Source organism: Nycticebus coucang, chromosome X (genome assembly GCF_027406575.1).
Source record: "Nycticebus coucang isolate mNycCou1 chromosome X, mNycCou1.pri, whole genome shotgun sequence".
NCBI classification, from domain to species: Eukaryota; Metazoa; Chordata; class Mammalia; order Primates; family Lorisidae; genus Nycticebus; species Nycticebus coucang.
Genome location: NC_069804.1, coordinates 134,518,131 through 134,536,355, shown reverse-complemented (window position 1 = coordinate 134,536,355; position 18,225 = coordinate 134,518,131). Strand labels below are relative to the sequence as shown.

The following is an 18,225-nucleotide window of genomic DNA, read 5'->3' as shown; positions in this document are numbered from 1 at the left end:
GTTGAATACACAGGTATTTGCTAACATGTTAGTAACATTTCATAAAAAAAGTAAATAGTAAATAAAAATCAAGCTACTCTTGAATTAGCAAGAATATATTAGAAATTCTATCATTCAAAGGAAACTATTTCAATATCTTTCATCTACAATGTTTTTTTTTTTTTAAATTCAGATACAGTTAGAAACTATTTAAATTAGACACAACAAAATATATGCTCCAAGGGCTTGTGTTGTCTCTTTGGGTGACATGGGAATGGAATTTTCCATTTCAGATGTAATATGTAGCATGAATGTGAAATAATGATTTAATCAATGAAACAAGCATTATTCACATTACTTAGTTACATGTTTGCTGGTTTCTCAAAGCTTAGAGAACCCATGCTTTTACTTTGCTGCTTTGCTAATAGCAACTTAAGTCATATGTCATATGGAAGCCAGGTAGAGCATTCTGAAGCGAAAACTCATGTGGTCATGGTAAACACTACTCACAATCAGAGAGTCAATTTATTTATTAATTCTAAAGGCACCATGGCTACCAGCTGTTCTAGTCCTATGACTACTACTTGATTATTATTAGCCTAGGAAATTAGAGGTTACTTTTCCTTCTATTCAGGGCTTCTAGTAGGTATGAACTAGAGTCTCATCAAGATTTCTTTAAAATTCTAAGGCAGCGGTTCTCAACCTGTGGGTAGCGACCCCTTTATAACAATAAAAATACATCGCGGCATTAGGAAGGTTGAGAACCACTGTTCTAAGGGTACTTTAGCATCTTCGAAAGCACAAAGAACCTTATAGGAAATATGCTACTTATATAGTATGCAGAGAAAGAATAGTCAAGGTCAAGGACAAACACAATCACTGTGCCTATGTAATGATTCTTTGATACAATCAAAGCTATTTAAAAGTATTACTTTAGGTAGAAGTAAATAAAAGTGAAAACAACCCATGTTGTTTTTCTTGGTTTGGCCTATACCTTGTTTGGCTCCCCTGGATTATATGAAGAAAACATAGGAATTTTTCGGATCTCTTCCTCTGACAAACGATTTCTCTGGATCTCATCTTCTGGGACAAATTCTATTGGCTGCGTCAGCTTCTTAGGCCCAGTCAGACACTGCTCACGTGAAATATCAATAACTTTTGGCACATGGAGACTAGGACCTTTACCCTGTGCTGCCTGTTCTCCCTTGTCTTGGAGTAATGACGGGTTCTCAGCTGTGCCACTATCACTCACTGATGTAGCTGAGACCAGTGAGTGGGAAGCAAAGGGTTCACCTCTCATAAGTTGGAACTCTTCAAGACGTTTTTTCGTTATCATCTCTTGGTAAAAACTTTCCAGGTTGTTCATGGGATCACCTTTGTTCTTCTTTGGGGGTTCATCTAGATCAAGACAAAGAGATAGGGAAGTTCTACAACTCCTACCAATACAACCTTTGACAAATTAATAAAAATTAAATCCTAGATCTCAGATACAGAAACTCTGCTGGGAGAAGTCTGTATAGCCTGTGACAAATGACGATAGTACTATGTATATAGCTATCTTATTACAGTGCATCTCAAGCAAGGCCAGAACTATGGTGAGGCAAGTGAGGCACCTAGGACTCTCAGTATATGCACCTCTACCTGATAAGAATTTTTAAAAAAATATAATCAGTATGGAATTATCATACTTCACAAACTTAATAATAATTCCTTAGTATCATCTAATACCAATGTATTCAAATTAACCTGATTAACTCAAATATTGTTTTTTTACATTTGGTTATTCAATTCAGAATCTAACCAGCCTTTGGTTATTATATGTTAATACTTTTTTAAAATTTTAAATAGTGCCTCTTCTCTCCCACCTCTCTAGCTCATTCCCCCCCTCCCATACACTGATTTGTTATAGAAGCTGCATTGTTCTATGAACAAATGAATTTGATGAATTATTTCCTGACGAGAGTTGTTTAACTTGTTTCTTTAGCCCCTCTACTTCTTGGCAGTTAAATCTAGAACTATGCTATCTAATACAGTAGCCACTGGTCATGTGTGTCCATTTAAATTAATTTTAAAATATCAGTTACTCAGCCAAACTTGTCACATTTCAAGTACTCAATCGCTACATGTGGCTAGTGGATACCATATTGGACAGAAAAAAACTACATCATTGTTGAACGTTACACTGGACAGTGCTGATCTAGAGGTTTGATTAGATATAAATTCAAAATTTTAGGCGAGGATCCTTTATAGATAGGTGTGTATTTCCTCCTGCATCATGTCATAAGGCTTATAAATGTTTGGTGGTCCCATTTTTAATGATGCTGAAATTTGTCAGTGCAGTCAGGTGGTGTTAGTTTCATCCCTCCATTATTAAATGCTCCCATTCACCTTTCACCAAATGAGTTTTATATCTACTGTTGACCATTGCCTAGATCTATTAATTTTTTAAGAGGTCTAAAATGAGGTTTTCCTAATTCTATTATTTCTTATTGGAATTCTATAATAAACTTACCGTCATCAACTATTTGGTTTTCTAAAATGCGGTTCATACAGGAAAGGGAGGATAAATGCTTGGTTCTTTCCATTATCCACCAATTATGAGAGTTATAAGTTGGTTCCTTGTCCAATGGTGACCAAATATTTTCATATATTTCATGCATATTAAGTAAATATAGTCTATATTTTTTTAGTGGCTAGATTATCCCACTTAGGACTTTCAAATTGGCTCCTGTATTGCTTCCTGGTTTTCCGTCACAGCAAGATATCTCAAGCTCATCTTGAGATGACCCTTCCAAATCCAAATATGAAATATTTCTCCAAAGACCCCTGGTTCCTTTTTGTGGGAAGTGGTATTTAGAAACCACAGTGTGTTGCTAGGTGTGTTCATTGCTATTGAGTTGTTGCTTCTAGGTCTTTTCAGTGGACAAAGCTAGGACATTTTTTAAGAGAAAAATAATCATGAAATCATATTGGTATTTCCAATTCAAATTTAAGATCACAAGATTTTTACCTAAACTCCTTGATTTTGGACTTGTATCTGTTTTTGTATGCTTAAAATAACACTAGCAAAAATATTTATTAGCTTCTTCCTATAATATACTCACAGAATTTATAAATGTCAATAATAATACTAATATTGCTACCAATAATGAAACTACTAAATACAGTCTTATATTTCTTTGCAGTTACTTTTGCTCTTAGATTATACTTTATTAGAAATATATAAATGTTTTAAATTCACTATAAGTAATTCCTTTCTCTGTGTAATTATGCTGCCAACTTTATATATTATTAAGTTTATTTACTTCACGTAGTTTTTGAATTTTAGGGCTTTTTTTTTACATTTTTGATTAAAATTGTAAATTATGCAAAACATTTACATGGATCTAAAGTGAAAATTGTTATACAGTGCTGTCACAAGAGTCGCACTTCAATCTCCCCTTCATCCCCTTCCCTTCTTTCTCCATAAATAATATTTTTTATATTGTTTTGTCATATGGTTTTATTGTTTCTTTTTTGAAAATATAAGCAAATAGACATACACACACACACACACACAGAAAATTCACAGTTATACCTTTCTCCTATGTAAAAAAGAACTTATCATAAATGCTGTTCTATAACTTACTGTTTTGCATTTAACAATATATTCTGGAGATAATTCCATATCAATATGTAGAGCTCTTCTTCTTCCTTCTTATATCTGCAAAGTACTCCATTGTGTGGATGTACCATAGTTTATTCAACTATTTCCCCACTGATACACACTGGTCATGTATCCAGTTTTATGTTGTTATGAATAATATCCTCACAGACAGCCTTGTGCATACAGGATGCGGTATTTTTTCTAGTATATCTCTGAGACAGATTCTAAGAAGTGGAATTGCTGAGACAAAGGGCACATGTATATGCAATTTTTCTATATATAGTTGAATTTCACTCTGTAGGAGTTGTGCTATTCTGTATTTCCACCAGCAAGGCATAGCAGTAGTGATGAAAGTATTTCTTAAGATACAAAAAGCACTAACCATTAAGGAAAATATTGATAAATTCAACTATATTAAAATTAAGAACCTCTATTCATTGTTATAAAGATATGGAAAAGAAAAGCCACAGAATAGGAAAATATATTTGCTACACAAATAACATTAGAAAACTTAAATCCAGAATACATAAATAACTCCTACAAATTAATAAGAGAAAGATGGACAACCATTAGGAAAATAGGCAAAATATTAAAGGAATGTCTCACAAAAGAAGAAACACATATAGCTAATAAATATATGCACATTATAAGTCAGGGAAATGCAATTTAGGAAGGGAATGAGATACTTGTAGAAAACTGACATATTGGCAAAAATTAAAAAGAATGCTAACACCACAAGTCAATGAGATTGAATAGCAACTGGTACACTCATGTATTGCTGGTGGGCAAGCCACAGTGCAAATCACTATGACATTATCTACTAATGGTGAATATATATTCAATGTATAACTTATCAATTCTACTCCCACCTTAGAAAATTGTGGGCATATGTGCACCAGTACACAATAAGAATTCTCAGATCAGTGCTATATATAATTACCCGAAACTAGCAGAAATACCAATGTTTATCCAAGTAAAATTATAAAATTATTTTTAAGTATCTATAGTGAAATACTATAGCCCAATGAAAGTGAGCAAATTTCAGTTATATATGATCAAGTGGATGAATATACTAATGTATACACTCAAAAATATTTATTCAGTGACTATTTTGAGCCAGACATTATTCTGGACTCTTGGGATACATCAATAATAAAGAGCTTCATCATCATAGAACTAAGTAAACTATCTGGTATGTTAGAAGGTTATGAATGCCATGAAAAAGAAAGATAAGATTGAAAAAGCTATGGGTGGTAGTAATGGTGGTTACAATTTTAATGTTGGTCTGGATAGCTCTCATTGAGAAGGTGACATTTAAGTGAAGACATGAAGAAAGTTAGAGCATCTATCATGTTGACATTAGAGTGATGCCTCAAGATGAAAGTATGTATCAAAAAACTTAAGACTTAAATCATACAAAGTACATTCTTTAACTATGATGGATTTAGATTAGTGATCCACTATTGTAAGAGATATGGGAAAACAAAAATATTTGGAAATTAAACAACATACTTCTATACAACTCTTGGGTCAAAGAATTCACAAAGGAAATTTAAAAACATTTTGCTCTGGATGAAAATGAAAACACAACATATCAAAATTTGTGGATGCAGCTAAAACAATGCTGCATCAATATGACAGAAATCTATAGCTTTAAATGCCTGTTTCAGAAAAAAAGAATAGCTTCAAATTTGTAACCTGAGCTTCCAAGTTAGGAAACTAGAAAGAGAATAAACTAAACATAAATCAAGCAATCAAAAGAAAATAATAAAGATTAAGAAATAAATCAACATAATGGAAAACAGAGAAAATCAATGAAACCAAAAGCTGGTTCTTTGAAAATTTCAACCAAATGACAAACCCTTAGCTAGAATGATGAAGAAAATAATAGAGAAGACACAAATGACTAAAATCAAGAATTAAAGAAGAAATGTCGCTAGTGACCCTACAGAAGTAAAAAACAATTATGCAGGAATATTAAGACTAACTTTAGGCCAACAATTAGAAATTAGAAAACTTATATGAATGAACAAATAGATAGAAAGATACAACTTATCAATGCAGACTCAAGAAAGAGAAAAGACGAATAAACCTATAAAACAAGTAAAGAGGTTGAATTAGTAATCAACAAACTACCCTCAAAGAAAAACCCAGGTCCAGATGGCTTCTTCATTGGTGAATTCTATCAAACACTTAAAGAAATAATATCCATCTTGCACACTTTCAGAAAATAGAGGCGGAGGGAATACTTTCTAATTCATTCTATGATGTCAGTATTACACTGATACCAAGGCTAAACAAAGATATCACAAGAAAACCACAGACCAATATCCTTCATGAACATAGATACAAAAACACTTAATAAAATATTAGCAAGCTTAATCCAGTAACATACAAAAAGATTATACACATATAAGTAGGATTTATCCTAGGAATGAAAGATTAGTGTATCATCTAAAACTCAATTAATACCATATACAAATTAATATATATGTATTTTTTGAGACAGAGTCTCAAGCTGTCACCCTGGGTAGAGTGCCATGGTGTCATAGCTCACAGCAACCTCCAACTTGGGCTCAAGAGACCCTCTTGCCTCAGTTTTTCTATTTTTCAGTAGAGATGGGGTCTCGCTTTTGCTCAGGCTGGTCTCGAACTTGTGAGCTCAAACAATTCAACTGTCTCGGCCTCCCAGGGTGCTAGGATTACAGGCATGAGCTACCGCGCCCAGCCAATATACCATATTAATAGGTGAAACTTTAAACCAGATGATCACAACAGTAGGTACAAAAAACCTATTAAACAAAATCTAACATCCATTCATAATAATAATAAAAAACCTCAATTAACTGGCAAGAGAAGGGAATATCTTCAGTCTTCCTGTGTTAAGCTAAATAATGCCCCTGGAAAGATATCTACATCCTAACCCTTGAAATCTGTGAAAATGCTAAGTTATGTACCAATAGCAAAAGTTAATCTTCAATGTGATTAATTTAAAAGGTTTTGAGATATGGAGATTATCCTGGATTATGCAGTGGGGCCAATGTAATCGCAAGAGTCCTTATAAGAAGGAAGCATTAAGGTCAGATAGGAGATGTGATGATGGATGTAGAGGTTGGTGTAAGTGGAGGAAGGGCCCATAAGCCAAGGAATGCATTGAGTTGAAGGAATGCATTGAAGGATATATGGTCAGAAACTCTAGAAGGAACATAGCCTTGCCTATATCTTGATTGTAGGACTTCTAACCTGTAGAACTACAGAAAGATATTTATATTGTTTTAAGCCACTAAATTTATGGTGGCTCAGGCTGGTCTCAAAATACTGAGCTCAAAGGATCCTTCCACCTTGGCCTTCCAGACTGTTAGGATAATAGGTAGGAGCCACTATGCCTAGTTATATCACCTATAGGAAAGTAATATATTGCCAAAGAGCGTGTACAGAAAACTTAAAATTAAGATCATACTAAATGGTTAAAAATTGACTGCTTTCCCCATAAAGCTGGGAACAAGGCAAGGGTGCTAGCTTTTACTACTTCCATTCAACATTGTACTGACTGTTATAGATAGAACAAAGAAGCAAAAAAAAAAGAAAAATGGCATCAAGGTTGGAAAGGGAAAAGTAAAACTGTATTTATTCACAAGAAACATGATTATTTATGTAAGAAATTCTAATGTATCCATAATAAAACTATTAGAACTAATAGAGTTTAGTCACATGATATAAAATCAATATACAAAAATCAACTATATTTCTACATACTTGCATGTAACAACCAGAAAATAGAATACGAAAACAATTCTATTCACAAGAGCATTAAAACCAATAAAATGCTTAGAAATAAATTCAATAAAAGCAGAGAATTAAGTTTAATAAAAGAACTATAACTGAAAACGACAAAACGATGCTGAGATAAATTTTAAAAGATCTAAATAGACATTCTATGTTCATGGATTACAAGATTCATTATTAAAATGCAATACTCCCCAAATTGAATTACAGATTCAACTCAATTCATAATATTTTATTAAGTATTTTTGTACCTATGTTCATGCAGGATATTGGTCTATGGTTTTCTTGTGATATGTTTGTAATTAAGTTACTAGATTTTGAGATAGAGAGATTATCCTGGATTATGCAGTGGAGCTAAGTAATCATAAGATGTTTTTTCTTTTTTAGTAGAAAAATGGATAAGCTGCTGCTAAAATTTATGTGAAAATACATAGGAACTAGAATAGAAAAAGTGATTTTAAAAAAGAGAAATAGGTAGGGTCTGGTAGCTCACGCCTATAATCCTAGCACTCTGGGAGGCCAAGACGGGAGGATCAGGAGTTTGAAACCACCCTGAGCCAAAAGCAAGACCCTATCTTTACTAAAAACAGAAAAATTAGCCAGGCATTGTGGCAGACACCTGTAGTCCCAGCTACTCTGGAGGCTGAGGCAGGAGAATCACCTGAACCCAGGAATTTCAGGTTTCTGTGAGGTAGGCTGATGCCATGGCACTCTAGCCTGGGCAATAGAATAAGACTCTGTTTCAACAACAAAGAGAGAGAGAGAGAGTCATTACACTACCCGATTTCTAAACTTACTGTAAGGAGATTTAGAGCATAAGCATTGTCATATAGATTGATAGAACCAAGTTGAGTGTCCAGAAATATATCTTTACATTTATGGTCAATTGATTTTTCCACAAAGGTGCCAAGACAATGTGAAAAATAATAGCCTTTATAACACACAGTGCTGGAACAACTGATACACATAACAAAATATGAACTTGGACCCTTTACCTCACACATGAAAATTAACTCAAATGCATACTAGCTTTAAACATAAAAGCAAAGACTAGCTCTAAATATAAAAGCAAAGAAAAAAAAAACACAGGAGAATATCTTTCTGACTGTTAGTTGAACAAAGATTTCTTAAATATGATATCAAAAGCAAAAGTCATAAAAGAATAAAATGTTATGCTACCTGAAAGAAGCTAGATTCAAAAGATCACATATTGTAAAAGTCCATTTATATGAAATATATAGAAAAGATAAATTTATAGGGACAGAGGCTTGGGATATATATGGGAGTCATATACTGCAAAATATGTACAAGGGAATTTTGCCAGGTGATGGAAATGTCCTAAAATTGGATTGTGTATTTTATTTCACAATTCTATAAATGTACTAAAAATCACTCGATTGAATACTTACAATAGGTCAATTTTATCATATGTAAATTATATACCTCAATAAAGATGTTTAAAAACAAACTATTCAGTCTCACAAAATATGAGAAGGAATAGAAGACAGAAAATGCACAGAAAGACATTGAAGGAAAGATCAAGGAAAGATATCATGTTCATAATGGAAGATTTGGAGGCTCACACTATAAATAGATCAATTCATTTCAATTGATTTAAACACTCAACAGGATCCCAATCAAAATCATATAAAGAAAGGTATGCGTGCATGTATAACTTGATAAACTGTTTCTAAAATTTACATGGAAAGGAGAAGTTTTAAAAGTAAGTGAAACACTTTTAAAGAAAAACAAGGTAGGATTTGTTTTGCTGTACCAGGTACCAAAACATTATAATACTAGAGTGTATGATATTGATTCTAGAATAGCCAAAAAGACCAAAGGAACTAAAGAGAAAATCCAGAACATTCATCCATATACAAACAGATATATATGACAGAGATAGCAATATAGTAACAATCAGGGACATTTTCAGTACTTGGTATTTAAATAAAGGGCTATTTACATGAGAGGAAAAATAAACTGAAACCCTTATTTATACCATATACATAAATCAATTCCAGGTAGATTATAAACTTAAACATGAAAGACAAAAAAAAAGTTTTAGAATAAAGAACAATATATTCTTGCACTCACAGTAGGGAAAGATTTATTAATGGAAAGCACAAAAGCCCTAAGTATAAAGGAAAAATTAATAAATTTTATTACATAAAAATGAAGAACTTTTGTTCATCAAAAGAGGCCATAGGCTATGAAATGATAAATTACAGATGGAGAGGAACATTTTCAATATATGTAACCAACAAAGAGCAAGCATCTGCAATAATAAAAACACTTTTATAAATTTATAAGAAAATACACCTAAAATTAGTTAAGAAAATTGGAGCTAGAATATTCAGGACGTATAACAAAAACAGTTTCCTAGCTCCCCCTTCCCTGTAGGAAGGTGGTACTGTAATCACTGAGATCTGCTATATCTTAGGGCTTTGGGGCTGATACATACCTTTAGCGATCTCTGAACCAAGGCTACATCTGGACAAAGATACAGATGGAAAGACATTCAGGCAGTCCACAGGTATTTTCATGTTTGCTAAATGGTCAAAAGAATTGAATAGCCATTTCACAAAGGAGACTGTCCAAATGGTTAATAAACGAGTAAGAAGGTATCAAACATAATTAGCTATCAAGAAAATGAAGTTAAGACCACAACAAAACAAACAAACAATACAAGTTTAGACTCCTGAAAAATATCCACATCCTAAAAGACAGACAGGCAGATATACAAACACATACACACACACACAAAGGCAGAACTGTTCTAAAGCAAACCAAATGCAATGTGTGATCCCTGATTGTATCTTGGATTTAAAATTGAGAAATCTGATTATAAACTGCATATTAGATAATATTATAGTAACAATGTTAAATTTCTTCAGAGTGACCACAATACTGTGCTTATATAGGAGAATGTCCTTGTTCTCAGGAGAAACATTATCAGATATTTAGGAGTAAAACCTTGTTATGTCTGAAATTTATTTCAAATAGTTCAGCAATAAACTACATACACAAAGCTCATATAGAGAGAAGGAGAGGTAAAGCAAATGTGGCAAGATGTCAATAGCTGGTGAATGTATACGAAGGGTGGGAGTGTATTCTTTCAATTTTTCTCTACATTTGAAATAAAAAAAAGGTTTAAGAAAATAAGACCTTACTGGCTGAAAAATAAAAAGTAACATAAATAAATGTTAACTACTAATAAAGGGAAAAAAGGAACAGAATAAAATACAAGTAAAAACTCATTAGATTGGAGTTTGGCAATGTCCAGTGTAGATGTGGAGTGACCTTAACCTTCCTACCTGACTGGAAGACATTTAACTTGGGGAAATACCTTCAGAAATTTAATATCTATTAAAGTTGAAGGTATGAGAACTCTTTAAATCTAAGAGTTTAAGAAAACTTTAAATCTATTAAAGTTGAAGCTATGAGAACTCTTCACCCCTCAATTCCATGCCTAGATATAGAGCCCAAGAAACTCCTGCACATACGTTCCAGGATACATGTACAAGAATGATCACAGTGGAAGGACTGATACTTCTGGCCCCCCGTAAGTATTCTCACTTAAATAAGAATAACCGAAATGTCTGACAATAGAATGGATAAATAAATTGTGGTATGTTCACATAAAGGTATACTATACTTCAGTGAAAATTAATGTTATGGCTATACATAGCAATATGGATAAATCTCACAAATAATGTTAAGTAGGAAAGAAAGACCTGATAGAATGTATACAGTACAACTCATTGATTATTATGCTTAAACACAGGCAAAACTAAACACTGCCTAGTGCTGCGTATAGGGGTAGTATAAATATAAAGAAAACCAAGGAAATCATTACTGTAAGTCAGGCAGTGGTTAGTTATATCTGTTGGGGAAAGGCCTGTGATTTGTGAGGGGCTTTTGGAGTATTGGTGAAATGTTGTTTCTTAATCTGATTAAACTAAGCACTGTTGGGGTTATTTTGAGTAGTATTATACAAAGGAGCAGTTAGGGGAGAAAAGTTGGTAATTTATGCTCTGAGGTATCCAGGTAACTCTAAAAAGAAGAGGAGTTCTTGTTGTGTGGTGGGTAGAGGAAAGTTGTGAAGAAGGCTTTTTAGTTTATGGTAATAGTTTTGAAGTTTGGAGACAAAAGGACATTAAGGTAAACATCTAGGAGTGGAATTGCTGGGTCGTGTAGTAGCAACGTGGTTGGAACTGAAGACCAGTATCTTATATGAAGTATCTCAAGAATGTAAAAACACCACATGTAGCGGCGCCCCGACCACCGTAAGAGCTGCACACGATCAGCTATCAGCACCCGGACCTCCGTAAGAGCTGTGCACAATCAGCTATCAGCACCCGGACCTCCGTAAGAGCTGTGCACGATCACCTATCGGCACCCGGACCTCCGTAAGAGCTGTGCACAATCAGCGATCAGCACCCGGACCTCTGCTGCGATCAGCGATCTGCCCCCTGCCCAGACCCTGGTAAGAGCTGCGCCTGCTCTGACTCCGCACACCCTGACCAGGAACTCTGGGAGCCGCGAAACCCTGCGTCCTGCCTTCTGTACCCTCCCTGCCTCCACACTGGCCTGCTGGTCTGGCCAGGGACTCTGGTAGCCGCGTGCCCTCCGGAGCCTTCCTGCCTCTGTGCAGAGCCTTTCCCCTGGTCAGAGACTACTGGAGCCTTGGGCTCTCTGAGCCAAAGTCACTGGGCACCAGGCACTCCCAGAACCGTGTGCACACCCCCCAGACCCCCGCCCTGTTGCTGGATCTGGGTGTGTCACAATCCGGAGCTGTTCCCACAACCAGAACTCCCTGGCTCGGGCAGCCCCAGAAGAGCTACACAGGGTCACTCCCTACAAAGATCCAGCAACAATAGAGTGATCCTGCTAGGGTCTAATCTTGGAGAGACACCTCCCCAACTCTGAGGACAGCTAGAGGCAACGGCAAAAAAACAATCATGAGGTGAAATCAATGGATAAACTCTGGCAATATGAATAATCAGAACAGATTAACTCCCCCAAGGATCAATGGGGCAGACACAGCACAAGATCCCATGCACAAACAAATAGCTGAGATGTCAGAAATTGAATTCAGAATCTGGATAGCAAATAAGATCGAACTAGAATTCCAAGCAGTAACCCAAAAGATATCTCAAGAATTCAACAAACTCAAAGACTAAATGACCAAAGATTTTGACACACTGAGACAAGAAGTTGCAGCCCTCAAAGATCTGAGAAACACAGTCGAATCCCTCAATAACAGAATGGAGCAAACAGAAGAAAGGATATCTGACACTGAAGACAAAGCTTTCGAACGCTCCCAAACTCTCAAAGAGGAAGAGAAATGGAGGGCAAAAACAGATCACTCTCTCAGAGAGCTTTGGGATAATTCAAAGAAAACCAATATTCGTCTTATAGGAATCCCTGAAAGCAACGAAGTGGCTTCACAAGGCACAGAGTCTCTTCTCCATGAGATTATGAAGGAGAACTTTCCAGACATGCCAAGAGATTCTGAAATTCAGATAGCAGACAGTTTCAGAACTCCAGCACGACTCAACCCACATAAGACATCCCCCAGACACATGATAATCAATTTCATTAAAGTTAATATAAAGGAGAAAATTCTGAAAGCAGCCAGACGAAAGAAAACCATTACCTACAAGGGCAAGAATATTAAAATAACTGCAGATCTCTCTGCTGAAACCTTTCAAGCTAGAAGAGGATGGTCATTGACTTTTAATCTCCTAAACAAAATAAATTTCAACCTAGGATCCTGTATCCAACTAAAGTGAGTTTCATTTATGACGGCAAAATTAAATACTTTAACAACATTCACATGTTGAAGAAATTTGCCATAATTAAACCAGCTCTCCAGGATATTCTCAGACCTATCCTCCATAAAGACCAGCGTAATCCTCCACCACAAAAGTAAACCCACCCAGAAAATTTGGATCAAACTCCAACTTCCACAGTCGCAAAAGGAAAAAATATCCACCGGACCCTTGAAAGGATTATCAATATTCTCAATTAATATGAATGGTTTAAATTGTCCTCTAAAGAGGCACAGTTGGCTGACTAGATACAAAAACTTAAGCCAGATATCTGCTGCATACAAGAATCTCATCTCACATTAAAAGACAAATATAGACTCAAGGTGAAGGGATGGTCATCTATACTCCAGGCAAATGGAAAGCAGAAAAAAGCAGGCATTGCAATCCTATTCACAGACGCAATAGGCTTTAAACCAACCAAAATCAGGAAGGATAAGAATGGACACTTTATATTTGTTAAAGGCAATACTCAACATGATGAAATTTCAATTATTAATATTTATGCACCCAACCAGAATGCACCTCAATTTATAAGAGAAACTCTAACAGACATGAACAACTCGATTTCCTCCAGTTCCATAGTAGTTGGAGATTTTAACACCCCTCTAGCAGTGCTGGATAGATCCTCCGAAAAGAAGCTAAGCAAAGAAGTTTTAGATTTAAACTTAACCATTCAACATCTGCACGTAACAGACATCTACAGAACATTTCATTACAACAAAAATGAATACACATTCTTCTCATCAGCCCACGGAACATACTCCAAAATCGACCACATCCTAGGCCACAAATCTAACCTCAGCAAATTTAAAAAAAAACAGAAATCATTCCTTGCATCTTCTCAGACCATCATGGAATAAAAGTTGAACTGAATAACAACAGGAACCTGCATACCCATACAAAAACATGGAAGCTAAACAACCTTATGCTGAAGGACAGATGGGTTATAGATGAGATTAAGAAGGAAATCACCACATTTTTGGAACAAAACAACAATGAAGACACAAATTATCAGAACCTCTGGGATATTGCAAATGCAGTCCTAAGAGGGAAATTTATAGCACTGCAAGCCTTCCTCAAGAAAACGGAAAGAGAGGAAATTAATAACTTAATGGGACATCTCAAGCAACTGGAGAAGGAAGAACATTCCAACCCCAAACCTAGCAGAAGAAAAGAAATAACTAAAACAGAGCAGAGTTAAATGAAATTGAAAACAAAAGAATTATACAACAGATCAATAAATGCAAAAGTTGTTTTTTTGAAAAGATCAATAAAATAGATAAACCTTTGGCCAACCTAACCAGGAAAAAAAGAGTAAAATCTCTAATCTCATCAATCAGAAATGACAAAGACGAAATAACAACAGACCCCTCAGAAATTCAAAAAATCCTTAACGAATATTACAAGAAACTCTACTCTCAGAAATATGAAAATCTGAAAGAAATTGACCAATACCTGGAAGTATGCCACCCACCAAGACTTAGCCAGAATGAAGTGGAAATGTTGAACAGGCCTATATCATGTTCTGAAATAGCATCAACTATACAAAATTTCCCTAAAAAGAAAAGCCCAGGTCCAGGTGGCTTTACGTCAGAATTCTACCAAACCTTTAAAGAACAACTACCCTGTTTCCCCGAAAATAAGACAGTGCCTTATTTTAAGGTGTGCTCCCAAAGATGCGCTAGGTCTTATTTTCAGGGGACATCTTATCTTTGCTGTAAGTAGGTCTTATTTTCAGAGGATGTCTTATTTTCGGAGGATGTCTTATTTTGGGGAAAACAGTGTAGTACCTATATTACTAAACCTCTTCCAAAATATAGAAAAAGAAGGAATACTACTCAACACATTCTACGAAGCAAACATCACCTTGATCCCTAAACCAGGGAAAGACCCAACAAGAAAAGAAAAGTATAGACCAATATCACTAATGAATATTGATGCAAAAATATTCAATAAGATCCTAACAAACAGAATCCAACAACACATCAAAAAAATTATACACCATGACCAAGTGGGATTTATCCCAGGCTCTCAAGGCTGGTTCAACATACGTAAATCTAGAAATGCAATTCAGCACATAAACAAACTAAAAATGAAGACCATATGATTTTCTCAATTGATGCAGAAAAAGCTTTTGATAATATCTAGCATCCCCTCATGATTAGAACACTTAAGAAAATAGGTACAGAAGGGACATTTCTTATACTAATAGAGGCCATCTACAGCAAACCCACAGCCAATATCATATTGAATGGAGTTACATTGAAATTATTTCCACTTAGATCAGGAACCAGGCAAGGTTGCCCATTGTCTCCATCACTCTTTAACATTGTAATGGAAGTTTGAGCCATTGCAATTAGGGAAGAAAAGGTGATCAAGGGTATCCACATAGGGTCAGAAGAGATCAAACTTTCACTCTTTGCAGATGATATGATTGCATATCTAGAAAACACTAGGGATTCTACTGCAAAACTTTTAGAAGTGATCAAGGAATACAGCAATGTCTCAGGCTACAAAATCAACACCCATAAATCTGTAGCCATTATATATACCAACAATAACCAAGCCAAAAAAACAGTCAAGGACTCTATTCCTTTCACAGCAGTCCCAAAGAAGATGAAATATTTGGGAGTATACCTAAAAAAGGATGTCAAAGATCGCCACAAAGAGAACTATGAAACTTTAAGAAAAGAAATAGCTGAAGATGTTAACAAATGATAAAACATACCATGCTCATGGCCGGGAAGAATCAACATTGTTAAAATGTCTATACTACCCAAAGCAATATATAATTTTAATGCAATTCCTATTACAGCTCCATTGTCATATTTTAAAGACCTTGAAAAAATAATAGTTCGTTTTATATGGAATCAGAAAAAACCTCGAATAGCCAAAACATTACTCAGCAATAAAAACAAAGCAGGAGGAATCACACTACCAGACCTGTACTATAAATCGATAGTGATCAAAACTGCATGGTACTGGCACAAAAACAGAGAAGTAGATGTCTGGAACAGAATAGAGAACCAAGAGATGAATCCAGCTACTTACTGTTATTTGATCTTTGACAAGCCAATTAGAAACATTCAGTGGGGGAAAAGATTCCCTATTTAACAAATGGTGCTGGGTAAACTGGCTGGCCAACTGTAAAAGATTGAAACTGGACCCACACCTTTCACCATTAACTAAGATATACTCTCACTGGATAAAAGATTTAAACTTAAGACATGAAACTATAAAAATACTTGAAGAAAGTGCAGGGAAAGCTCTTGAAGGAATCGGCCTGGGTGAATACTTTATGAGGAGGACACTCCAGGCAACTGAAGCAGTATGAAAAATACATTACTGGGACCTGATCAAGCTAAAAAGCTTCTGCACAGCCAAGAACATAGTAAGTAAAGCAAGCAGACAGCCCTCAGAATGGGAGAAAATATTTGCAGGTTATACCTCTGCTAAAGGTTTAATAACCAGAATCTACAGAGAACTCAAACATATTAGCAAGAAAAGAACAAGCGATCCCATCTCAGGGTGGGCAAAGGACTTGAAGAGAAACTTCTCTAAAGAAGACAGACGCACAATCTACAAACACATGAAAAACAGCTCATCATCCTTAATCATCAGAGAAATGCAAATCAAAACTACTTTGAGATATCACCTAACCCCAGTAAGAGTAGCCCACATAACAAAATCTCAAAATCAGAGATGTTGGTGTGGATGTGGAGAAAAGGGCACACTTCTACACTGCTGGTGGGAATGTATACTAATACATTCCTTTTGGAAGGATATTTGGAGAATACTTAGAAATCTAAAAATAGACCTGCCATTTGATCCTATAATTCCTCTACTAGGTATATACCCAGAAGACCAAAAATCACAATATAACAAAGACATCTGTACCAGAATGTTTATTGCAGCCCAAATCATAATCGCTAAGTCATGGAAGAAGCCCAAGTGCCCATCGACCCAGGAATGGACTAGCAAATTGTGGTACATTTATACCATGGAATATTATGCAGCCTTAAAGAAAGATAGAGACTTTACCTCTTTCATGTTTATATGGATGGAGCTGGAACATATTCTTCTTAGCAGAGTATCTCAGGAATGGAAGAACAAGTATCCAATGTACTTATCCCTACTATGGAGCTAATTTATAGCTTTCACATGAAGGCTATAACCCAACTATAGCACAAGAATATGGGGAAAGGGCCAAGGGAGGGGAAAGGAGGGGGCAGGTTAGGGTGGAGGGAAGGTAATACGTGGGGCCGCACCTATGGTGCATCTTAGAATGGGTATAGGTGAAACTTACTAAATACAAATGTCTACATACAATAACTAAGAAAATGCCATGAAGGCTACGTTGAACAGTTTGATGAGATTATTTCAGATTGTATATGAAACCAGCACATTGTACCCCTTGATTGCACCAATGTACATAGCACTGATTTAAGAATAAAATAAATAAATAAACAAAAAAAAACTAATCACTGTTTGGCATGATCCATCTCATTATAAAAGAAATATGCACCCAATGGATACAATTAATGGGTATATGGCACACTTTCTGGGTGAAGGACACAACTACAATTTGGACTCTAACCTTACAAATGCAAGCTATATAACCTAATCATATGTAACCTCATGTTAATGTGAAATAAAAACATTTATATTTTAACTAATTATAAATTCACAAGAAGTTACAAAAATAATAACAGAGGTCCTTTATAAACTCTATCTTGTTTCCCTGCTGGTAAATGTCTTCTGAAAGTACAGTATAATATAAAAATGAAGAAACTGACATTGGTACAAAATAAATAGAGCATGCAAAAAAAGTGAATGAAGGGTCAGGAAGTGGCAGTAAGTAAATGTACTGAGCTGAACAGTATTCCCCATCCCCTGCCAAGATTCATGCCTACCCAGAGCCTCAGAATATGAGAATATGACCTTATGCAGAAATATGGTCTTTGTAGATATATTTAGTTA

The 18,225-nt window shown here is 35.3% G+C and overlaps 1 protein-coding gene across 2 annotated transcripts in view; it reads right to left on the bottom strand.

Annotated features, from left to right (window-relative positions):
* The window catches only part of RBM41 (RNA binding motif protein 41), a 65,720-nt gene that overhangs the window by 26,827 nt on the left and 20,668 nt on the right, over nucleotides 1-18,225 (bottom strand). Inside the window, exon 5 of one of the 2 annotated variants that reach the window (XM_053580410.1) lies at nucleotides 974-1,377. In XM_053580410.1, coding sequence (XP_053436385.1) covers nucleotides 974-1,377 — 404 coding nt within the window. Of the gene's footprint in view, nucleotides 1-973; nucleotides 1,429-18,225 lie in introns of both variants that reach the window. The other variant, XM_053580412.1, reaches the window with a different exon arrangement.